The sequence below is a fragment of the Grampus griseus genome (assembly GCF_964374135.1).
Source record: "Grampus griseus genome assembly, chromosome: 1".
Lineage (NCBI taxonomy): Eukaryota > Metazoa > Chordata > Mammalia > Artiodactyla > Delphinidae > Grampus > Grampus griseus.
In genome coordinates, this window is record NC_139017.1 from 82,257,117 (window position 1) to 82,281,927 (window position 24,811).

The window sequence follows — 24,811 nt, forward strand, 5'->3', positions numbered from 1 at the left end:
TGCGGGGCTCGTCGCCCGGCCTGGGGAGGGAAGGAGGCGGCCTCTCGTTCCGGAGGTGAGCGGGGTACCTGCTCCTTCTGGCCGCTCGACCCCCACCCAGCGGCGCTCCCACCCATCGCCAGCCTCTTGGCTCGGGGTCCTCCCCGGCCCTCTCTCACACTGTGCCGGCTCCAGCCCCGCCCCCCCGCCCCCCCGCCGGCCCCGCCCAAGGCCCCTCGCGCTCCGCCCCCTCCCCGCCGGCTCCCGGCGCTGCCGGAGCTCCGAGTCCGGGCCTGGGGACTCGGGATCCCGCCGCCGGGGCCGCAGCATGGGGCGCTTCGGCGGGGCCCTGCGGTGCATCAAGTACCTGCTGCTCGGCTTCAACCTGCTCTTCTGGGTGAGACCCGGAGCGGAAAGGGCCGGGCAGGGGAGGGGGCTGGGCGGGGACGCAGGGCAGGGGGCCCCGGGGAGCTGACCGCTGCGGCTTCCGAGCCGGGCTCCTGAAGGCAGGGTGTTCAAAAAGACGGAGGGAAGAAAAAGGCAGACAAAGCGGGCGGGGTGGGGAGGGGGGGAGGGAGGGAAAGATGGAGGGGGAGAGAACCGACAGAGAGAGAGATTGAGCAATGAGAAATGGTGAAAAGGGGGGAGACCCCGTGCGGCTCTTCCCTTTGAGGAACCTCTCTGCCTCGGTTTTCATCTGGAGTCTGGTAACACCAGGTGCGGGGCTACCAGCTTCTCTGCGCACACACCCCCTTCTCGCTCTGTCTTTCCGCTGGAGCAGGGGCCCGCCAGGGCGCCGGGACTGCCAGAGGTGGTGCCCCATCCGGAGTGTGCGGAGACATCACCTGGCTGTGGCGGGCTTGTGTAGGAAATTGGGGGTAGCAGTGGAAGTGGTATTGGTGGGGGTTCAGCCTTTTTCTGGGCATTAGGGGAGGGTACCGCTGGATGGAAGGAGGCGGTGGTGCTCTTCTGTGAGGGAATGGGCGGAAGGGAGGGGCTTGCAAGGGGCAGCAGCACCTCCCCACAAACCCCAGCTCAAAGCCTTTGCTAAATCCTACTGCTCCCAGAGATGATCTCATTCAACTTTGCGTTGAATGAACAACATTCCCAGGATTAGTGGTTCACCGGCTGATAGGGCCATGACCCTTGTCTCCTGTATTACTGGGACAAGATTAGGGCTAGACCATCCCTAGATTCCTGGATATTCTGCCTCAGGCCCTGAAGGACTGGGAGACAAGGTCTGAAAATTGTCTTTGCACATTTCCTCTTGGGCTTCCTCAAGGGAATGTCAGTCACTATAACTGCTCAGACAGACCCTGAAGGAAAATACAGATCTTGCATTGGGTGAAGAAGTTCTTAGAGCTGGGAGGGAGCAGCAAGGGGGCTGGGTGCTTGAAAATAACTAGGATAGAGGAGGTTGCTGTTTGTCTTATCTGCTCTGGGGAGTTTGTTTTCCCGTGACTCCAACTAATTAATTATTGAAGGATGGTCTCTGCTTGTGTCTGCCAACCCATTAGCCCAGATGCCTGGGTGACTCCAGCAATTCCAAGCTCTCAGAGGTCAAGTTGCCATCCTCAGCATCCTGCAGCAGGGGAAGGTGTGAAGGAGGTACCCCATAGACAGCCCTGAATTTTAAAAATACACATGGCTTTTGTACGCTTGGGCATTTACATCCAGCATACTATCGGGAAGGGCATTTCTAAAGGCCCTTTATGTTGTGCTTTTGAATAGCCTGGCTTAATTTCAAAAGCTGTTAATTATAAATGTCATGCTTTAGTGACACTCTTCACTCTCACTGCTTACAAATTCAAAAGAGGTTTTATCGAAGTCTGAGAAGGAATTCTTAGGCTGGGTACAGTGCTTATTTAGTGCCTGATGCTGTGCCAGCCTTTCCAAGATAATAGGCAACATTTATTGAGCATTTTCAGTGTGTCAGGGACAGTGCTATGCACACTGCATTCATTATTAACTTAATCCTCACAACAATCCTGAGGTGCATACTGTTATTATCCCCATTCTTACAAATAAGGAAAAACTGAGGCTCAAATAGGTCCACTTGCCCAAGGTCACACAGCTAATGAGTGGCAGAGGTGGGACTCAGACTCAGCCTTCATGCTCCTAAGCACTGTGGTACATGTAGTTAACCAGTGGTTCTCAAAGTGTGAGTCCTGGGCCAGTAGCATCAGCACCTCCTGGGAACTTGCCAGAGACGCACATTCTCAGCCCCATCACAGGCCTGCTGAATCAGAAATTCTGGAGGAGGGACCCAGCAATCTATTTAAACAAGTCCAGGAAATGCTTATGCTTGCTCAAGTTTGAGAACCACTCTGTTAAAGAATCAATGCACAAGAACTGTAAAAATAACTTATATATGTAAATATAAATAAATATACATAATTTATATTGACAAAAGTATATATATATATAATTTATAAATTAAAAATACTGTTCCCTAAGCTGCTAATCTAGTTGAGGAAATGACCAATGAATATAGAACAACAACAAACAAACAACAACAGCATATAATCAAGTGACAAATTTCACACCTCTGACTCTAAACACAGGAAGGAAGGGAAGTAGGAACAAAGCAATGTTAGAGTGCCTATCATGTATTAGCCGCTGGGGTTAGGCATGACCTTTTATATATCCGACCTAATTAAGGAGTTCCCAGCAATAGTGAGGAGTTGGGACAGTTGTCCCGAAGAAGGGGACGTTTAAGCTGAAGATTGAAGGACTGGTAGGATGGAGGAGGACAAGGGTGAGGGGGGTGACACACCACCCACGGGCAGAGGAACAGAGCAAGGGTGAGTGTGACCACCAGCTGACAAAAGGATCAGGCTCAAGTGCAGAGATCGCAAGCAGAGTGTGCTTGAGCAAATTATCTTTACTTCTAGCCCTGTTTTCTCAGCTGAACAATTGAGGTAAAAGAGTTGCTGAGAGGATTCAAAGGAAATATGTAAAGTATCTGACTTCACCTTCCTGTGAGCCCAGTATGTAGTAAGTGCTCAAATTTTTTTAATTATTACTTTTATTATTAAGTGCCTGGCACATAGAAAGCATTTAATAAAAGTTAGCGCTCTTTCCCCAGAGTCCCTTAGTATCGGGGAATAGTGTATATCTTTGCCAAGTAACTTACAGCTTGTCTTTGCTTTAGGATGACTACACACTGGCTTCTCAGTTTGTACTTGTGGATTTTCCCCACTAGGACTTAGAATACTCTGAGAGCAGGAATCTTTTTCTGTCTTGTTCATGGATATATCTCCAGCGCCTAATAGTACCCAGCTTATAGAAGGCACTCCATAAACATCTGTAGAAAGAATTGATGAATCTACAGGTTAGGGAACTGGATACAAATGGCCTTCCCGATTTGCAAAGGTAATCAATTGTCAACTTTATCTGGAGGACTGAGCCTGTCTCTTCCTGCTCATTCCCTGTCGGTTTGTTCTTTGTACAGATTGGGCCCAGGAGGAGAATATGGGGCCTTCCTCACTCTCATTCCATGGGGAATGGGGACCAGGGACCAGCAGCAGTCACAGACAGCTCTCCCATGTCTATAACTGTACAACCAAAGGGAAAGGGGCGACCTGAAACAGGCTCCTAATTATTTAGAGGAAAGCGATTGTTTGGGATAAATTGTCTAGATGTGTACCTTCACTGTAACTGAGGGAACCTGATTCCAGGAAAGCCCCACCCTAGTTTTTGAAGTTGTTTTTTTTCCTGGTTAGAGGGTTTGTGGGAAGTTTGGGGAAGGGGGAGAGGGCAGGGGACAGTTTTCCTGGAAGGACAGGCATTCGCCATGACTTCAGGCGTTCTATTTACACACTCTTAGATGCTTGCGTGCCTGTCCTTCTGAGGTCTGGGGTCCCCCTGGGTGACAACACTTCCTTTCCTGTCAGGAACTCACCAGAAGGCAGACGCAGAGGCTGGGTGGGGTATGTTTTGTGATCTGCAAATCGATTCGCAACCTCCTTCTGGCAGCTGGGTGAAGTTTCCCTAGGCTGTGCTCCTGGTTTTATAAACATTCAGCTAGAGCCTGCCAGAGCCAGCAGAGCACTCCCCGGCCCAGGGCTGCTGACTGTGCTCACCATTGAATTTTAACAAAACAAAAGTAAAGCCTGGCCCCAAGCCCCACTAAATTAATTTCTCTTTTCATGGCTGATGTCTAACATGAAACCCCTCCCAATATCTGTCATGTCTAAATTCGGACATTACAGTCAGATAGCATGGCATGGTCCCATGCCTTTCACTGCGATCACCTTTTTTTTTTTTCCCCTCCGTTGCATAGTGATATAAATAAAACACCACAATCTACCAAGCCACGTGTGTTGGTTTAAAGAAGAAAGAAAAAAACCTGGGCTCTGTTTATTCCTCGGTTTGTTGTTGTGTACTCGGCGTTTTCCCACCGCTGTGCTGTGTGAGCTGCTCAGGGTCGCCGACCAACAGGAAGCAGGACCGTTCATTGTTGAAAGTCAGATGCCATATATGTATGGCTTGTTTGAAGTTGCTCTCCTTTCCTTCTCACTGTTATTAATGCAGCTCTGGAGTTTCACTTGGTGATGCCTAACAGGTGCTTTTAGGAAAGACCGTGTCTCGTGGGCTTACGAGATGTCTGACTTGTCTACTCCTCTTTCCCAAATTCATTTCAAACTGTAGCTCCAGAGCTACCACCTGTCAGAAAGACTTGTTTAAAAAAATACCCGAAGAAAGTATTCTATGGGTCCACCCGAAAGCTAGACCACCCCAGAAGGCAGATAGGAATTTCCTTGGCCCTGTCGTTGGATAGTCTCCATTTCTGATTCCTGTCAAGGTGGGGAGAGAGCGGCAGCCTCCCCTATTTTGGACCAGAGGGGCCCAGTGGTGCTGGGAGGGGCAGGACTCTATGATAGGAGCCAGCCTGCAGAAGCCAGAGCTATGGTTCCAGGAGTCTGGTAGACCTCGGCCAGGTCTAGGCAGCATGGCAATTCACATCCACGAATTCAAAGCCTGGAAGGTGGATACTGGCATCTCACTTCCTGGGTTTATTCCTGGCCATAGTATTTACTAAACAGGGGTGCTTCGTTAGTAAGCTGTTTAACCTCTTTGAGCCTCCATTTTCTCATCTATATAATGGACATAATCAAGTATCAACATCAGTGTATGACTTTGGTGCAGATAAAAGAGTAAATATATGTAAAGTATTAAGTATGGTACATGAGATAGTAAATATTCAGTAACATAGATATATATTACTGGTAGTCATATTTAAACAGTAGAAAACAAGTGGGAAAGTGGAATCTAGAATCCAAGAGATTCATAAAGGTAAGGAGAAGTAGGAAACAGGTGTCCTAAGTCCAACCAACCAAGCAAAGTGGCAAGAGTCTTGTAGCTTATCAAAGGCCTGAAGTCTTTCCTCTGCAATTAGTCACTCAGCAAGTACGTGCTTACCACCAGCTATGTGCCCAGCACCCTACCAAATGCTGGGCATTCAGAAATGGTTAAGACACAGTCCTTGATCTTGAGGCACTCAGAAGACCTTTATTTGGTGCTCCTTTGTGCCTTTGAGTATAGTTTACTGACTCTTTAATGTCTTTGCTCCTCGGGGCAGGGAGTGTGCTGTGCTGGTATCCTTCTTCTTCCATCTCTCAGCACCTAGAATAGCTTCGGCGGTCACTGGCACAGCTCTGGCTAACAGACCCTAGCGCTGGAGCCGTTTGTTTGTTCCCCGCCCTGCTTCTGTGCTACCAAGGGAAGGCCAGGGGGTAGAAATAGGAAAACCTTTGGTGATCAGTGCCTCTCAAACTTGAACATGAATACAAATCTTGTTCAAATATATATTCTGATTTGGTAGGTCTGCATTTCTAAGAAGCCCCCAGATGCTGTTCATGCTGCTGGTCCAGGGAACACACTTTGAGAAGCACCGGTTTAGATGTGGCCTCAAGAGGTCAAAGATCCACTGGTGGCTCTCATTTCTGAATGGGGCAGGGAGTGCCCTTCCTTTAGGCCTGCTCACCTGGCTTCCTTGTGGCAGTTCTCTTAATTCCATTTACCACTTTACCGTTATTCTTCTAAGAATTTTCTTTTACACTGAGACTTGTTGGTTTCTACAATTACCAGGAGGTCACCTGTCCATTGCCCATTATGTTTCACTGTGTTATTCCAGAATATGTAGTATCTTTGGGTCTCCAATCATGTGTGACAAAAGAGAACATAACTTCCATTCCCCACCTTAACACTGACAGTTAATATCACAACAGGGCTGTTCTCCTAAAGCAAGTGACACTCTACTAACCATCATGTCATGCTTGCAAAGGAATTAAGGAGAAGGAATTGAGAAAGAAGCCCATAAGATGGGGCGACCAGATGGGCTGAGAGCACATGATACAGACGAATAGGGGTTACCTTGGCTTGCTTTTTTCATCCTCTTTGGGTTTAATTAGGGACAAAAATAACATTCATATGATGCTTTGGTTTAAAAATGCTCTTACATACATTATCCCATTTGATCATGAATCACAACAATCCCATGAAGTAATGTAATCCCCGTTTTACAGATGTGAAAGCCGAAAGGCAAGCACAGTATGTCTGGGGTCCAAGAGTTCGGGAGGAGCAAAGCCAAGATTCACACCCTGGTCTTCTGATTTTAAACCCTGTGTTCTTTTCACTGTACACATTTATGAGGGCACATGGAATATAAGGTATAATAAATGCTACTGGCTTAGAAAACGTGAAGTTTATGGCTGGGGAGATTATATCCAGTGTTGGATTGTCTTGATGCATTCCAGAAATGCAGGTGCAAAGAGGTGCATAACGCTCTGGCATGTGGGAGAAAGAAGAGAAAGGCTGAGAACACCCCTGATTGGTTTAAGGCAGAGGAAAAGCAAGATGGGAATTGAGAAAGGGTATGTATCAAGAGACAGTGTTTAAAATTAGTTTCAGGAGCGAGAACTTGAAGAAGAATATTAAGCATTATATAAATGGAAGGTACGTGCTGGCTGCTTCCCCATGCACATTTTGTATATTAGTTTCCTTAATCCTTACAATGACCTTCTGAAATAGCAGCTATTGTCACCCCTAGTTTATATATAAGGAAACAGAGGTACAGAGAGTTTAAGAGCCTTGTCCGAGGCCTCAGAGCTGGCCAGTGGCAGAGTTGGGTTCCTGTGCGTGGCCCCAGAAACTGTCCTCTTAACCACTCCAAGTCTACAGACTGACAAGAAGAGAAGATTGAAGCTGTGATGAGCATGTGAATTCCAGACCTGCACTCTCCAATATGGTGGCTGTGCTACTAACCACATGTGGCTTTTCACACTTAAATTAATCTATATTAAAAGGAATTTAATATTCACCTTCTAAGTTGCACTAGCCACATCTCAAGTGCTCAGTGACCATGGGTGGCTAGTGGCTGCAGTATTGGACAGCACAGACAGAGAACATTTATATTTACATCACTGGAGAAAGTTCTTTTGGATAGCTCTAGCCTAAATATAGTTATTCTTTCTCTCATAAGTCATCTTTTCCTGTTTTTCTCTTATTGGGTCTTATAAAAACTAAAACCAAAGAGAGAGGGGGAACATACTTTCTGGAAAGCAGGACCGACATACCTAGTATAGAGGTTTAGAAACTCAAGGGAATCCCAGCTGTCATGGAAAGAGTGTAGTGCTAAAATAAAAATTAGTAGAGGAAGGCAGCCGAGGACTAAATCATTAGAATCATGGCCATGGTGTTTCCTATCTTGAGTAGGATTAAGTTTTCAGTTTGAATATAACATTAGTGAGTCTACCACCATAATAACAATAAGTGCTGGGCAATCACAGTTCTAAATGGTTCTAAGTATGTAAGGTGAACTCATGTAATCTCTTAAGGAGGCACTATTATTACCCCCACGTTGCAGCTGAGGAAGCTGAAGGTTAGTGAGGTTAAGGGACTTGCCTGAGATCACAGGACTACTAAGTGGCAGAGCCTGATTCAAACCCGGGCTGCCTAGAACCCCCTGATTTTATCTGCTACAACTCCTCGACAACACAGCGTATAATGTGGATTGTTTTTGTTACTATCCTGTCCCAGAGCATCATTATTCAGTCTGAATACTCAGAAGAGGTAAAATGTTCTACAAGAGCAGTTGCGGAATGTTCCAAGGTGTGTGCCAAGCCCTGTCCTCCCCATTGTAATGGTGAAAGAGTCAGCTTATAAACTGGGGCAAAGGAATTAGGCAGGGACAACAGAGCCCCCCAGTGGGGCAGGGATGGGGCCTGGAAGCTGCTGCCACGCATCCAGGAAGCCCACATGGTCTCCCTGTGCTCCCTGTACCCGTCTAGTCCCCTGTAAGTGGCCCAGTGCTGCCTGCCTCTCTGACCCCAAATGATTTCTGGTCAAATTGCTGTTAAGAAAAATTCACTCTAGAATACAAGACTTTCAGGATTCCATTCAAGCTAACTTTTGAATAAACAAAGTGTTTTGGCTTGTTCCAATCTAACCTGAGTTTTACCTGAAGCATTTTTTTCTCCCATTGTCTGTCTGTAACAACTAAAACCAGGTGAAGATCATTATTATTGATTGATATTCAAAAATCCTGTTTATCTGCTCAAGAGTAGTTCTCTCAAACTACCTTGAAAAATATTAGGCTGTAAAATAAATATTGTTTAATGTTCCATCTTTGCTTATGTAAAAGTGCAATATAGTTGAGATGTCATAGACGTCAGGGTAGCCCTCAAAGTCCTGTTTACTCAGAGGGCAAGCCTGGGATAAGAGCCAGCTGGATGCTGCCAGGAGGGAGTTCAGAGATCACAGAAAAGACCATTATTGTCCTCCTGGAGCTCGTCCCCCCGGTCAGGTAAGACAGACACTGGCTTTAAATCACTTTGATAACTTGGTGGATTGGATTTTACTTTAGTTGTATTTGATCTTCATTTGATAGAGCCGTCTGCTCAGTGGAATCATTAGCCAGTAGCCTGTGGCATTTGTTTTTACTGTATGAAGAAAACTATACAGCCATCATCTTTCTCCTAATCCTTACTGATCTCTCCTCTCCTTTTCCCTGTATCTCTTTAGAAGAAGGCATTGTGTACAACCACTGAATAAATACATACACTTTCCATATCTATATTTATCTGCTTTATCATTCAGAGCAAGCTTTTCATCCTGGCTCAGTTTCCTTCCCCGACCTTAGTATCCCCCCAGCACTTTTGTACTACCCCCCCCCCACCCCCCAGCAATGTCAATTGATCCACACAAGTTAACTCTAACAACCTAAACAAACAGCAGAAGGTATAATTAGGACAAATATGTAGCCCAATTATCTTTCTGGAGATGCATAGAACACTCCTGCTCTATCGTGGTTTGAATTGCAGAACCCATCCATTAGTGCAGAGAATTAAGCATTGATTTTTAAAATATATCCTTACCTGAAGGAAGTCTTTCAGGAATTTCTTAGCATAAGCTTGTTCTTATGAAATTGTTGTGAGGAAAATAATAGGGGAAATCAGAAACACTGGCAACTAACCAGTGCGTTTCCAGACTGACACCCATGCATTTCCAACCTAGCAGCCGTCTCATCATATGCTGCCGTAGTCCTGCCTCCCAATTCCACCTCACCGGGTCCTGATGTTGAGGCAAGGGTAGCAAGCTTCCTCAGAGGTGGTTTCACCTGGATGTCATATGGCGTTTGGCTCTTGGATTTCTTCTGACAAAATCCTTGATTTTGAGGAAGTGCCATCTCAATCCTTGCCTTGCTTTCACTGCATAATTGGATGAAAATCTTGGGAGCTGGCTTACCTCTTTGAGAAAATTAGTATCATCTTCTAGAGCAAATGTGCTTCCGACTTTTGCCTGCTAAAAGGATGAAACTCCCACTACCCTTATGGTATCATAATGTGATTTGCAATCAGATCAAGAATTGTGAATGTTCATTACCTGATTCCATCTGGGGTGAGAATTGCCACCAAGAGCAAGTATTAGCTTAAAAGCTTTTAATCACATTTCTAGGATTGAAGTGTCATTTCCCTCTGAGTGACGTCATCCCAAAGAATAGAATTGCAAAAGAGTTGGGTATGTATGTACATGGTATTCACCCTGGAGGGGCAGGAATACAGAATTCATTTTGTTTATTTTTTCATTCAAGTGCATTGTGTGTGTGTGTGTGTGTGTGTGTGTGTGTGTGTGTGTGTGTTGCCATGATTACATTAAGTATTCATATGTCCTGCCTATAAAAGGCATGTATAGATTTATTCTTTGTGTCCATGCCTGATGCATGGCACACATCCCTGCAGGCTTGGAAAACACAGAACTGATACTACCTTCTCTTGTTTTGTTTTGTTTTTCTGTGGGAAAATGTTTTGCTGAGTATATTCAACAGTGTATTCACACAGTGCCATCTGAGATGTCTGCACAGTGTTTCCCAGGTGCAGATGAATTTGAAATCAGTACTTTGGGAAGTATTCCCTTGGAGGGCTGTGAAGGAGTTTGTTCACAATTGCTTCTATCAGCCTGTCTTAGGTCAAGTCGCCATAAAAAAAAAAAAAAAAAAAACTATAGATTGGGTGGCTTAAACAACAGGAATTTATTTCTCACAGTCCTGGAGCCTGGAAAGTCAAGATCAAGGTATCAGCTAATTCAGTTCCTGGTGAAAGCTTTCTTCCTGGCTTGCAGACAGCTGCCTTCTCCCCGTGTCCTACGTGGCAGAAAGCACTCTCTGGTGTCTCTTATGAGGGAATCCCATCTTGGGAGCCCCACCCTCATGACCTCATCTAATCCTAATCACCTCCCAAAGGCCCCACCTTGAAATGCCATCACATTGAGGGTTAGGGCTTCAACGCATGAATTGTGGCAGGGAGCACAATTCAGTCAACAGCACAGCCTAAACTGTACCTTTGTGAAGGCCCTCCATGCATTCATTTAACAGATGTCTGTTGGGAGGTGGCTGTGCAAGGCAGAGGGGTAGGTGCTTGGGACACAGCAATATAAACCCTGTCCCTTCCCTCACATAGCTCAGGACTTAATTTTTCTTTTTTAATTACAGAAATATTTAAACAGAAGTGGTTGTATGAGACATGGAGGAAGACACACACCTGGGCTAGGCTAGGCTTCGCAGAGGAAGTGACATGAGAGCTGACAGCTGTGAGTGGGTGTGAGCCAGGTGGAGGGGAGCAGAGGAGAACTTTGTAAGCTAAGGAAATAGCAAGAGCAGGGTCCCCAAGTGGGAGAAGGAACTGAAACTGTGTGGCTAGAGCTTCTGAGGATAATTAACTGGGTCTCCTATCTAGGGAAAAGCACATGAGCTGCCTGAGAACATCCCTAAGTGATACTTTTTACCCAGAAAGGGAGCTTTCTGGTGGGTTTAGTCATCAGACAGCAGAGTAGCATGTATTCGCTCTTTGTGATCAGGGTGGGCTACCTTCTGCTGGAGGCAAGGGGTGGAGGTGGGGGGAGCTGAGAAGAATGAAGGACCCAGGCCTGGGGAGTGATGTTCACATTTTTGTATCTCAGCACTACCCTCCCTCCAATTTGGTGCCTTCCTAAGAACCATGTTTGTGATTCATGAAAAAAAAAATTTTTAAGTAAAAGAATATGTCCTCAAGATAGAACATTTGATCAGCAATCCCAGGAGAGTGGAAATAAATACAGCACAATATAATTGAAATCCAATAACAAGCTTTGCTTCATGTTAAATGACTTGTTTTCTGGCAGATAAACATTAATTAAAGGAAACTTTTTGTTCATCCACTTTGCTTTAAAAGTTTTCCAGTTGGGTCTGTAGTCCTCTTTTCTGCTGCTTTAGTTTTAGAACACATACAGGCTTTTCCATGGACATATGCTTACAATTTGCAACTTTGTCCTGCAGACTCTCTGGAATATGGTTAGCTACTGAAATGACTAGTCCATGAAAATGCATAATGTAATTGTACCAGGTAATCCCTGATCTAATGTCATCGTCTATTCCTTACATTTCTATCTTCTTTTTCTATTTTACTTCTCTCTTCTTTTTAACTAGTGTACACACTTTTGCCCTCAAAATCCTGTTGCATCACATTCTCTGAGTGCTTAATGCACAATTGGTGCATGGAAGACAAATGGTGATGCAAAGAATGATGACATCTGGGGTCTTCTCAGGGGCTGGTTCTCTGACCTGCATTGTTAGAGTCCCTCTTGGGCCACAGAGGTGGGATCAGTTTCTCCACTAGCCCCTGAGATCCTTTGGAGAAGGAACTGGATCTTCCTTATCTATGAATCCTTGCCTCCTGGCTCACGACAGATGCTCAGCAAATGTTTATTAAATGATTAGCATCAAAGCCCTACTCATGCTGTTGTATGAAAAAGTCCATCCCTGGAAAAACAGTATTTCTAATGGTAATTGTTCCAAAGGCATGGGGATTGGTACTAGTCGCGGATGCGGAGTAGCCCTCGGCAAAGTTCTTTGGTTGGTAGAGCGGATCCATCATGGTCCTCGCCGATCACCGCGTCCAGCCCCTAACATCCCCCCTCTGGCCTTCAACCACTCAGGTCGTTACCTTTGGCTTCTCATCGTGTCTGGCATCAGGCAGCACTCGTGCTGCTCATTGCCCCCATCAGAATGAGGGCTCCCGCCTCCCCTCTCCTCAAGGCCCTGCCATGGACTTTCCACAATGGTAGCAAGCTTAGTACAAGCTGTGAGCCGTGTGCCCTAACTCCTGTTTCAAGCCCCAGACTCTGACCTTCCCCAGATTCCTCTCTCTACCCAGCACAGGGTTCCACGAAAGGCAACGCAGCCCTTACCCACACTGTTCCCTCTGCCTGGCATTCACTCCTCCCTCCAGTCCCTCCCTGCTCCGACACTTCTAGCTCATTCTTCAAGCTGTAAGTCAAAATAGAACACCTTCTGCTGCACGCTGGTCATCACGCTTTGCTCTAATCCCTGGGCAATGAAGCAGGTCCGTGGAGCACACTTCCTGTGTCCTGTGGCATTTATTAGTTTACGGGATTATCTTCCATGTCAGACTTTTCATGTCTTTTTCATCGTTGCTTCCCTAATGCTTAACACGGTACCCAGTCAGGACCATAGTTACCTCCTCCGTGAAAGACAGGGAGGAAGGAGAGCAGATGAGGACGGGCAGAGGCACGAGAAGGAAAGCAACGTGAAGGGGCAGCCTCTCCATCCTTATTTGTTCTCATGTTGGCTGCAGTGTTGAGGTGCAACCAGAGGTACAGTGTTGTATCTGAATGCAAAGGAGGGGCTGAGAATGGGGGCATGGGGTGGGGTTGTGGGGTTGGTCTAGTAGGGTTAAAATTTAGCACTAGAGGCTGCTCAGTGAGACTTCTCTTCCCGGGTATGGGACGCACAGAGCAATGGGCCTTACTGACACCAGACTTGCTCACTTTGCCCCTGACTGGACTGGACTTGGTGTGAATTTTTTTTTTTTTTTTTTTTTTTTTTTTTGCGGTACGCGGGCCTCTCACTGTTGTGGCCTCTCCCATTGCGGAGCACAGGCTCCGGACGCGCAGGCTCAGCGGCCATGGCTCACGGGCCCATCCGCTCCGCGGCACGTGGGATCTTCCCGGACCGGCGTACGAACCCGTGTCCCCTGCATCGGCGGGCGGACTCTCAACCACTGCACCACCAGGGAAGCCCGGTGTGAATTTTTTTCAAGCAATTTCAGGTGTGTGATAGAGCAACCAAGGTCCAGTGAACACAGAGTATTTCAAGAGTCTTGGAAGAACAGCGAGTTACAAAGGACCAAAGGGCTTCATTGTCTCTGTTGATGCCACTTTCCAAATCGGGGATGGCTGTCATCAGGCGCAGCCTCGGGCTTGACCTGACCCCGCCCACAGTTTTCCTGATCCGGCGGCATGCTGGGAGGATTCCCTCCGCAGTGACGACATTCAGCCACACCACAGTTTCCTTGACCCAGGAGGAAAGCCTGGGTTTGGGGTTGGGGGGGTGTGGACGAGCAGGCGCCGAGTTTTTCTCATTTTGCCCCTTGGCTTTAAATTGCAGCCTCTCTTTTAATTTTCCATTATGCATCAAACACATCGGTGCCAAAAATGGACAAATGTATTCCGTCTGGGAGGATGATCCCAGACAGCTATAAATTAGAGCTTGTGGTCAGAGGTGCCAAAAATGTGGCCTCGTGATAGGATGTCCCTGGGACCAGTCACCTCCTCCACAGTCTGCTCGGTGATTACAGGCCTTGGCCTGACGCCTCCATCAACAGATTTTCGCTTCGTACTTGGAAACTCTTTCCACCGAGTTGCTGCAGAGGCGGCGTAGGCAGGGCTGCCTGTGAGGCTTTGCTGGGAACATCTGTCCCAGGGAGCCCCTAGCACTCCAAGGATGGGGCTTTCCCAAGGGCATCAGAAAACAGCAGTGACCTCACAATGACCTCTTCCCTGCACCAGAAACAGCAATGACCTCAAAGCCAATTTCCTCCCAAACTAAAGCACAGCCCAAGAAAACTCTCCCCATTTTTTTCTGGACTGATCAGTTAAACTACCATATCACACTTTTAAACTTACAAGAGTAATACCTGCTTCACGCACAAACCTTAGAAAGTATCGTGAAAAGAGAAAAGTCACCTGTAATTTTACCTGTCAAAGAAAAGTATTGTTAATGTTTTGACATGACTTCTCGGAATATTTTTCCACGCCTTGCTACCCTTTTAAAAAATGCAAAAACCTTTGAAAGCTGGTTGCACCCAGTTCCTTTAGCTGTTCCTCACCTTATCTAATTAGTGCTTTCGTCTAAGTACTGAAAACTTTTAGTTGTTCCACATTAGAGAGTCCAGCTGGTAGACCTCTGCCCCTCCAGTTCCTCCTGCAGCAGTCATGCTGCTCTGCTTAAGAAGCTGGCCATGGAGGGAATGGGCCTTGGGAAGATGGAGAGTGAAGAAAGATAAAGTCCTCATATATATTCAGACAGATAGCCCCGGCCCTTTACAAATAGCCCACAGACAGAAGGATCTTGTATAAACAGGGCTCTGGTCTGACCCTGACTTTGACATCATTTTTCCTTATTAAACCTCTACTTCTCTGACTTGTGTGCTTCTCTCCCTTTTGCTGGCATCTGTGTCTACTCTTCCCTGCTGGGGCGGGGGCAGCCTCTAAACTGTTGGTCTGGGGATGGGTTAGGGGAGCCCAACACTAACTGGATGGGTTGGCAGAACCACGGGGCTCTTTCTACATCTCTGCTCACTTGTGGTGCCTTGAGTCCAGAAGGTGCCAGTGGCCATCTGTTGATTGACACAATGAAATTCGAGATGGGTGTTTGTGGAGAGAGAGGAGCCTGCTGGCGGGCCTTTGTGACAGTCCTGGGAAGGAAAGGCTTCCAGCTCAGGTGCGGAGCCTCACAAAAGTCCTCCGAGTGGCGGAGAGGAAGCGGGCCATGACTCTACCAGCCGCCAGCCTGCCCAGCCGCTGCCTGCGCCGGCCACTCAGCCTCTCCCTGAGCCACGCAGCACACAGACCAGGCTTTTTCAGAAAATTACTTTTTCCTTTCTTGCTTTCCATGGAAACCCAAAATAGCAACCAAAACAACAAAAAAAAAGAAACAAAACAACCCCAGCCAGTTTCCCTCACTGCCTGCAAAACCATCCCCAGGCAGTGCGGCACAGTGACAGTGGCAGCCGGGGGGTTAGGACGGCTTCTAGACGCCTCTGAAACGGCTTTCTAACTGGGCACTGCACACTCAGGAGGTGTGGGCAGGTTCTGAGGTTGGCGTGTTTTCTTCCCATTTAAAAAAGTGGGTTTCCCCCAGTCTTGGAGTTCACCTTGTCTCGGTGACCTCTCACTGTGGTGCTGGTGAGGAAATCCCAAGTGCCCAGCAGGGGACAACAGGGCAGGAACCAAATACCTTCCCGGGGGACTGTTGTGGGAATACCCCTTCTGAGACGCCTCCTGGGCTGTGCTGTGTATGCCCCATAACCGCGGGGCAGCCTGGCAGAATGGGAGAAACTCCGGGCTTGCAATCAGGAAACCCCAGTTTTAATATTGCATCAGGGACCTGGGGTGGGCTGGGGGCTTTGAGCACATCATTCCACTCCTATTATAAGAAACGTGAAGGGGAGACGGGCTGGTTTCTTAGGGACCCCCCTCCAACCCTCAGATTCTGGGCCTCAGGCCTCCCAGGTCCTGCACACACTTTCCCCTCCCTTGTAAATGCGGGCTGTTTGCCTTTCAGCTGGCAGGGTCGGCAGTCATTGCTTTTGGACTGTGGTTTCGGTTTGGAGGCACCATGAAGGATTTCTCGTCGGAGGACAGTTCCCCAGAGTACTTCTACATGGGTGAGTGACTTCAGCTCTCCTCCGCCTTAGCTGGGGCTGCCCCGGCTTCGAGTGGAGCCTGCACCTGGACTTCTGGGACGGGGGATGGAGGGAGAGAAAGGAGGCACACCTGAGCCCCAGATGCCCACCTGGCCCTGGGGTAGGGATGTGTGGTCCAAGCGGAGAGGAGAGGGCCCTACCACCCCTACCCTGCCCACCCCACACGTGGTTCATCCCTCTGCTTCTAAAACCAAGGAAGACCAGGTGGGACTGAACTGTTGTGTTTCTTTCAGCCACTTCAAGAAAAGAAGCCCAGCGTGTAACCACAATTCATTTCCAAAGAATTGGAAAAGCCCCTTTGCCCCCCTGAGTGAAGTGGGCACACCACAAAGTCAGTTATTCACTCATCCATCTGGGGTGACGGGGGACCCCTGCCCAGTCAGGGTCTGGTTCTGTGTATTTGTGATCTTGTATTTTGAATTGTCTAGGAGAGACACATAATTCAAAATGAAGAGAGACATCTCAAGATGTGGAGGGGTCAATCTCAGTCCCTCCATGACTAGGGACTGCAGAGGGGAGAGAGAAGGGGGAGAGGAGGGGGGTGGAGAGAGGAGGGAGGGGCGGAGGGAGGGCTGCCACGGAGAGAGGCCTCAGTGTGGGAGGGGTAGTAGCCGTCTCCCTCCAACTGTGGGAAAGGGGTGAGGAGTTGGAGGCTGACGTAGCCTCCAATTCCGAGACCATGTGATAAGTAGGGGATGAGAAACTAGTGTGTAACCAAGTGCTGACTTAGTGGTATTTGCAGTTGGTGCATCAGGGGTCATTCTAAACTGGTGAGGCAAGAAGGATTTGAGTTAGGTTTGAAAGACCAACCGTAATCGATAGAGAAAAGGAAGAATAGGGACTGCAGAGGTTTGGGGCACACAGTGTGTCTACAGGATAGTGATTAGCAAGCCGAGGCTGGGCAGAGGACTCTTACCAGAATGTAAAGGATATGGGCATGGTAGGAATTAAGATTAGAAAAGTTGGGGAGGGACAGAGGACAAGTATAGGGGGCCTTGAATGTCAGGGCTAGTTAATTTAATAAACAATAGAAGGATGATTTAGGGTTTGGGGGAGGGTACGACCTACACTGCATTTTAAAGAGATTATTGTGGAATGAGAGGGGAGGACAGAAAAAGACAGTGCTAGATTATTGATATAGTCAGGCCTGAAGAAATAAGGGCATAACCCATGGTGGTTGCAGTAGGAATTGTGAAGAAAGGGACAGAAAGACAAGAAACTTTATTAAGCATTATTAAATATTATTATTAAACATCGTTAAACTCAGGGACAGAAGGAATCAAAACAAAAAAGATATCAATGATAGACAGAGTCAAGCCTAGAAGTCACAACTCATGGTTTTCAGATGGAAACCTGAGGTAAGGGAACCTGCTCGGTTAGAGAGAGGGGTGGGTATGTGGAAGGAAAGATGGAAGCCAGTCTGGGGGGCAGCCTCTGTCTGTGTTGCTCCAGAGACAAAGCACTGATAGCAATTTCACAGGTGCAGATTTGGGGCCAACATAAGAAAAGCTTTCTAATGCCTTGATAGATCAAAGAAGCTGAGCAGACTTCTACAGGTCAAAGTGATCCCTCTGATACCTTGGTATTGAACCCAAAATCAGAATGGAGCCTTTACCAATACAGGAGATTCCTGCATTAAATAGGAGAACAAACTAGTTCTATACAGACGTTCCTGATCCTATTTCCTAATGTAAACTAAAGCAACATGAACAGCCCAAGATGCAAGAAATGTCATATATTTATGGACATATCGGTCAGGACGCTTTTAATTGCAAATCACAGAAACGACTCAAACTGTCTAGAGCAAAACAGAAATTTCTTGACTCACGTAACTGAAAAGTCAGGATTAGTTCTCATCACAGGGACACAAGTGATGTGATTGGAATGCAGTCTGTAGCCACCTCTTAGCTCCGCTTTCCTGTGTCCCCAGTTTGGGGCAGGTTCCCCCTAGACGTGATAAAACGTCCACCCACAGCTCCAGGCGCCATCTCCCAGGTAACCTCAGCAACAGTACACGCTTCTTTCATTCCAACTGATCCAACCGAAGTCCTGGGTCGCACTGTCACTGGCAATCTTGGGTCCAGTGCCCGTTCCCACACCAGTCATCGCGGCCAGCTGCTCGGGACGGGCTCGTTGGCTGAAGCCTGGGCTTCACACCTGCCTTGGCGCTGAGGCGAGTCAGCCCTCTCAGACCACAAGGACTGAGAGTGGAGGAGGTTCTTTGTCTAATAGAAAAGAAAAGGAAGTGAACTCTGGGTGGGGAAAACAACAGCCCTCACAGCGGGGCCTGAATCCTTCCTGCTTGTTCTTGGCACCTGGGGCGCGGCGTGGGTCTGCCCACCCTTGGTTCTCCCTCCCCTCTCTAAGTCACCCTTGAGTGTCTGGTGGTGAGAATACTCGCGGTCAGTGCTTGAAGTCCAGAGAAGTGGATTCTCATAGAGTCTTAGCGCTAAACCGAATAAGGAAACTGAGGACCAGGGGTTGAAGCAGAGGAGGAGGGGTGCTGACAGTCAGCCGTGGTTTTCCAGCCCTTCAGGGTGGGGCTCAGCCCGCACCCCAGGTCTGCCAATGCCCAGGCCTGTGCTGTCTCTCTGGAGAGTGCCAACAAGAAAAAGTCCTTGTGAGGTCAGGAACCTTTTCTCCACTTGAAATACTTCTTATAATATAAATAGGAAGAGCAATATACATGTTTACAGAAATGGATGTTTCTTTCCTCAATAAATAATTTTCCAAATAGGAAAGACACCAGTTCCCTAGCAATAAAACAAGAAGAAAAGTACACCAGGATTCCATTTTATGGACTTGCATAGCAAGCAGTGTGAGGTAACAGGACTTTAAAGAAGAAGCAGGCCCAGTTTTTGGAAACTCTCACTTCATGTCACAGGGTACTGTGCACTGCTCTGTGTATTTTTCCTTTTCAGAATAGGTTCCAGAGCAATCAGCCCATTACACTCTTATCACCCCATTGTTAAAGAGCCCTGCAGAGTAGGCTTGGCCCATTGAAGCACTCTTAAAGAAATACCACCTCTCCCTGAGAGGGACCTCAGGAAGGCACGTGGTCTAGCTCCCTGCTTCTGGGCACATGACTGCCGCCTCTAGGGGGATGCTTTCCTCTCTGGGACCCTTGGGTCTTTCTCCTTGGTGATGGAGAGAAGGTCCCTTCTTATAATAAAGATCTGGAGGTGACTTCACAGCCAGAGGCCAGTGTGGAGAGGATCCAGCTGTGAGGGGAGCTGGAAATGAGGCCAGGGAGCCAGGGTAGTCAGACTGACTGCACCTGCTGCCTCTTCTCAAGGACTTCTGAGCTCAGGTCGAGACCTGGAGGCTGACCCAGGCTGTCGTGTCCACTGGTTGCTATCGTGGAGAAAGGAGAGCCTGGCAAGAGTGGAGCTGGCAGCAAGAAAGGCTGGGTGACTTGGTGTTTCCCAGACCCTTTCCACATTAGTCTCCTTCAGTGAACTCTTGGGAAAAGGCCCCAGTGTCTTCCAAGTTCCACCAATGTGCCCCTCTGCTTTCCTGTTACAACTTGTCGCTGGGGCTGCCCCTTAGGGGTACAGGCAGCACAGGGGTCTTCTTTCCAGGAGGCAGAGTGAGGAGCGATCCCCTCGGCCCTCAGAAAGCTGGAGCACATGAAGTCATGTCTGTGAGCAGAGGACCGAGGGCGTCATCGGGTTTCTCCATGAAGGGGAAGGGGCTGCCCACACAGACGGCAGCCACTCGCTCTCCGGGATCGCAGGCTGTCTGTGGCTGTCCCTCCCTGTGAATGCAGAGCCGCAGAGCCTGGCTTTGATGGCGGCTGGATGTTCTGTGTAAGGAAAGCATTCCAGCGCTGAGTGCTGAGGGGCTGGCTTGACTCTTTAAAAACTCTGACTCACTCTGCTAATATTTTTTTACTTCTCAATTTTTAGTTGTACCTGAGATTCCTAGTAATTGCAGAACAGACACGTGCCATAGCTTACATTGTTGAGACAATTTCTCCAAAGCATTTTTACAAGAACTTAATAGATAATTATTGCCATATTACACATAACAAAACTGAGGAATAAGAGGACTTACCTAAAGGCGCGGCTGGCAGACCTGGATTTCTAGCTCCCACCAATGTGCTTTGAAGGGAAAACCCAGAAATCATCAATGATAGATCCCTCGGGCACTTTTCTCAAGGAAGAAGGAAAAGAACCCTCCTGCCATTTGTAAATTGCAAAATTCACAGATTTCTAGCTAAGAAAATCACGCTTCTTCTGAGCTCCTTCTGAAAATGCAGCATAAGAGTGAGGGTGTGCACTTTGGAATAGAACCCCGGGTTCAGTTCCAGTTTCCCCCCTCACTAGTCATGCAATCTTCCATAAATTAGTTCTCCGTGTCTCAGATTCCTAATCTGTGAAATATGAATACCATTTCTACATACCTCATAGGGTTGACGTATGAGATGATTTAACCTATGAACGTGGCTTGAGCGCAGTACCTGTTGTGTCATGAGCCCTCAATAAACGTCAGCTGTCAGCCTGCGGGAGGCACAATGATGTGGGAGAGTAAGAGAGGGGAAGATAAAAGAGTCGTTTAGATGCCATATAGTCAGGGCGAGACACCAGCTGGTAGCACTGAGGCTTCCAGGTGGCAGGTTCCTGAGATAATGCCTGCCTAGGGCAAAGGACAGTTGCTGCATAGAGCAGCTGAGGCACTGGGAATGGTGGTGGTTACTCAGTGTTGAATGACTCCATGACTAATGTATGTTCAGCTCCTAGAACAGCACTCAATAACTAACAGCTGCACAGTACCTAGTCCTTACCTTCCCCGTAAACTAAGTCCCATCCAATATTCTAAATACATATATAATTATGTGTGTCCAGGGCAAGCTGGGAGAGAGGGAAAGTTGCACAGAGGCAGAGAAAAATATTTTCAGATGAAAAATGGTCATTAGGAGGGTATGTGAAATCACCTGCAGCTAAAAGCCACCGAAATTGATGAGCGTGTCACTCCCCAGTCCTTAAAAGGGGAGCCATTTAAAAATGAGTTGATGCAGACAACCCTTTAGGATGCCACCGTCTCCTTTCTGCGTTAACTGAAATGATGCTTCTAGCTTCAAAAGAAGGATCGGAAACCAGAGACAAGTGATGGAATTGTCAGGAAATTGGTGGTAGCATGTCACCTGGAGATCACTGGCGTTGCAAGGCCCAGCTACTAATGCTAAAAATGCAATATCAAAGTGTTTTCTCTTTTTCAGCTCAAGGGAAATAGGACTCAGAAAGCATAGGGGATTGAGAAATAGGTCATACACTTGTCACAAAGCTGCCGCGGGAGCGAGAGGGCTCTACAGAAACCATCTTGGAAGTAAAATGTGATTGCCAATTAATGTATTCATTCAACAACTATGTTTTGAGGGCCAGATCAAAAAAAAAAAAACGATAAGGTATGCTTGGAAGCTACAAGTGGCCTTGTGGTGTGCAGAGTATTACAACCAGATTTGGAACTGAAATCAGCAGGCCCAAGAAATTTGCCACGTGTAGAATTTCTTCTGATTTTCCCATCAGCTCCAACCAGCAGTGTTCATTTGGCATTGAACTGAGTCCTGTGGCCACACATGCACACGGAGCTTTGCTGGGGAGAGGCCTCAGGAATCGGAGCCCCTGGGGCAGTTTCAGGGTGTTTGCTGTGAGCTCTGGAATTCTGATAGCCTAAGAATGAAATATTGTACAAATAAGTGAATTTTCTTGGGGAGCTCTTATTTCAGAAGGAAAAGGGGCTGAGTTAGCTTGTTTGCAGTGGGGAGCAGGTCTGTCCTCCTCAGAGCCCGGTGCCGCTGTCCACTGTACCCCAGCCTCCGCAGGATCACCCCTCTCTCCTAGAGTCCACACTCTCAGAAGGCTTTCCCCGCGGTGTACAGCCGCGCCCTCATCTACCTGACTTGGGAGAGCCCAGCCCTCTGGTGGCTTCCTGGATGCTTGTTGGAATGTATCCCCAGCGTGTATCTCTAAGCAAAGAGGGGCAACCGTAGACAGCCAGTCCAGAACTTCAGATTAAGTGTGCTCTCTCTCTATCCTCTCACCCAACAAACACTAACCGAGAATTCTGTCTTGTTCCTAGCATAGTCTATGTAGGGTGAATACGGTTTGTTTAAGGACCTAACATCTATAGAGAGAGACATAGATGAGAACCCACAGAGGTACGACATGGAAAAGAGTAGGCTGGGTCACATCATAGTGAATTCCTATGTGGCTGGAGTGTAGGATGGATAATGTCCCCAGTGGGTCCAGTCTCCAGTGACTCGAAGCAGAATCTGTAGACTGTATCATGTAGCAGTGAAGAGGCAATGAACATTGTAAGTAGGAAATCGGTACAGTAAGGTGGCCCACCCAGGAGACATTCCATGAGGGAACTGCTCCAGTGGGGTGGGAATCGGGGCTCGAGGCTTTGCGTGTCCAGCCTGGAGCCCTCTTGCCACTCTTACCCCCATTAGTAAAATAGAAATGTGTATAATACTTGCCTTACTTAGTGGCACTGTTTTGAGGAGCCAAAGAGATGATGGAAATAAAAGAGCTTTGAAAAATAAAGAAAAATTTTAAAACAATAAGGTATTTCGGCAGTGGGACCAACAATAGTATTATTTTTAATACAGTATCATTTCTCTCATTACCACATCCATTCCCCATGAAATTATTTTTTTTAGAGAAAAGGAAAAGGGAGGAAGTGGCTGAGCCTGCCTATTGGGAAATAAATAAATACCCATCTCAGTACCTCGGAAGAGCAGGGCTTCCCGGACCCTGAAAAGGGCCCTGAGAACAGCCTGGGTGGTGCAGGGAGCAGAGCAGCCCAGCCTGCCGCCTAGTCTGTCGGGGAACAGAGAGGGCTGCCCACAAACAACTGTCAGCACCCAGAGGGGCCCCTGGAGACACCCTGCAGGCCAACCTCAGCATTTCCCCACAGAGGTGGGACGCCAGCTCCCCGCCCTCTCATGGATGGGAGTGGTTCCCAGCTGACTCATATGAATGAAATGCAGAAAATAAAGTTGAGGTGATTGGCATTATTCTAAGCAAGTCGAGTGCCAGGCCCCATATTTTGTTCTAACTTATCTCAGGATCAGAAAAGGAAGTAAAAAACTGGCTTGCTTTTATTTCTCTCAGAACAAGACATTTCTGCCCTTCTCTTTCTCTGTGGAACAGCTGTTCCTGTGGCTTGACTTCAGAACTAAGTGAAACGACCACCCAAGTTAAGGCCGCTGTTATTGTTGGAAAGGCAGGATGGGATAATGGTGTTGAGCTAGCTTTAGGGGCAGATGGGTGTTTTTATCCCAGCTCTATGATCTTGGGCAAGTCACTTAACCTTTGGGGGCCCAGTTCCTCTGTCTAAAAAAATGGAGATAATAATGGTACCTGCTTCATGAAGATTAAATTAATAAATCTGTGCTAGGCGCTTAGAATAGTGCCTGGAGAAAATAAACCCTTAAAATAAATGTAGCTAATATTACATTAATAATAACATTATTTGGTGCATATTACCTTATCACCTCCCCTCACTGGCTATTTTCTTGTAACACTTACCACCTTGCGTGCCTCCAGTGTATATGGTACTGTCTTCTAGAGTTTATCATTCACACAAAACCATATTGTCTCATCGCTGTGCCCTCCGCCCCTCTCCTTGACTAAAAGCTCCCCTCTTCCGTTCCACCGACTCCCTGCTTCTCCATCTGAGCCTGGGCAGATCAACGGCCCCCCTCCCCTTTGTCCCCTTTGTCTGGGACAAAGTGTCCCAGACACTTTGTCCTCAGGGCCTCTCATGAGATGGGGACAGCCACTAATTCCAGAGTGCCACGAGGGCCACGGGCTCCTAGGACGGTCGGGGTTCACGTCCCAGCTCCGGCACGGGCTCCTCATCGCCCCTGGACCCACTGTCGCCAATCTCTGTGCATGGTATTAACGCCCACTTTACAGGGGTGGCGGAGATCTGACAGGTGAAGTGCGTGGCACGTAGGAGGCGCTCGCGGATGACTAAGCGTAAGCTGTGGGACAAAGGCGATTTCCGAGCCTCGCTGGTTGTGTGAGCCTGGGCGGCTCCCTTCACCTCTGTAAGCATGGGCTTTCTTTGTTCCCTGGGGATTACAGCAGCCCCCTACCCCTCATGAAGCTCTCAGCAGGAAGCCTTCCACAAGGGTTCCCTTTATCATATGAACAACTGAAGGCCCTGCGGGGCCAGATAGATGCCTGGGGCAGTGGTGGCAGAGGCTGGGCTGGCAGCACTGGTGCCGGGGAGAGGGCCGATCTGGAGTCGTCAGCCTCTTCTCTGGCCTCTTCCCCCAGGGCTCTACGTGCTGGCTGGAGCGGGGGCCCTGATGATGGCCGTGGGCTTCCTCGGCTGCTGTGGAGCCACGCGGGAGTCCCAGTGCGTTCTCGGATCTGTAAGTGGGGCGAGGTGGGGAGGGGCTTGGCCTGAAGGGAGCTGGACGTTCTCTTTGTCCCTACCTCTGTGGAAAATGTGAAAAAAAAAAACAAAAAATAGGTCATTAGTGTGAAGACGTTTTGGGAGAAAAAGTGCCTCATAATATTTCACAGTGAGTGAGGCAGCTACAAGATTCC

General features: G+C 47.8%; 1 protein-coding gene across 2 annotated transcripts in view; it reads left to right on the top strand.

Moving 5' to 3' along the window:
* Positions 1-248: 248 nt before the first annotated feature.
* The window catches only part of TSPAN2 (tetraspanin 2), a 44,288-nt gene continuing 19,725 nt past the window's right edge, over positions 249-24,811 (top strand). For both annotated transcript variants that reach the window (XM_082666764.1, XM_082666765.1), the window contains exons 1-3: positions 249-376; positions 16,103-16,205; positions 24,536-24,633. In XM_082666764.1, coding sequence (XP_082522890.1) covers positions 308-376; positions 16,103-16,205; positions 24,536-24,633 — 270 coding nt within the window. In that variant the 5' untranslated portion in view covers positions 249-307. The remainder of the gene's footprint in view (positions 377-16,102; positions 16,206-24,535; positions 24,634-24,811) is intronic.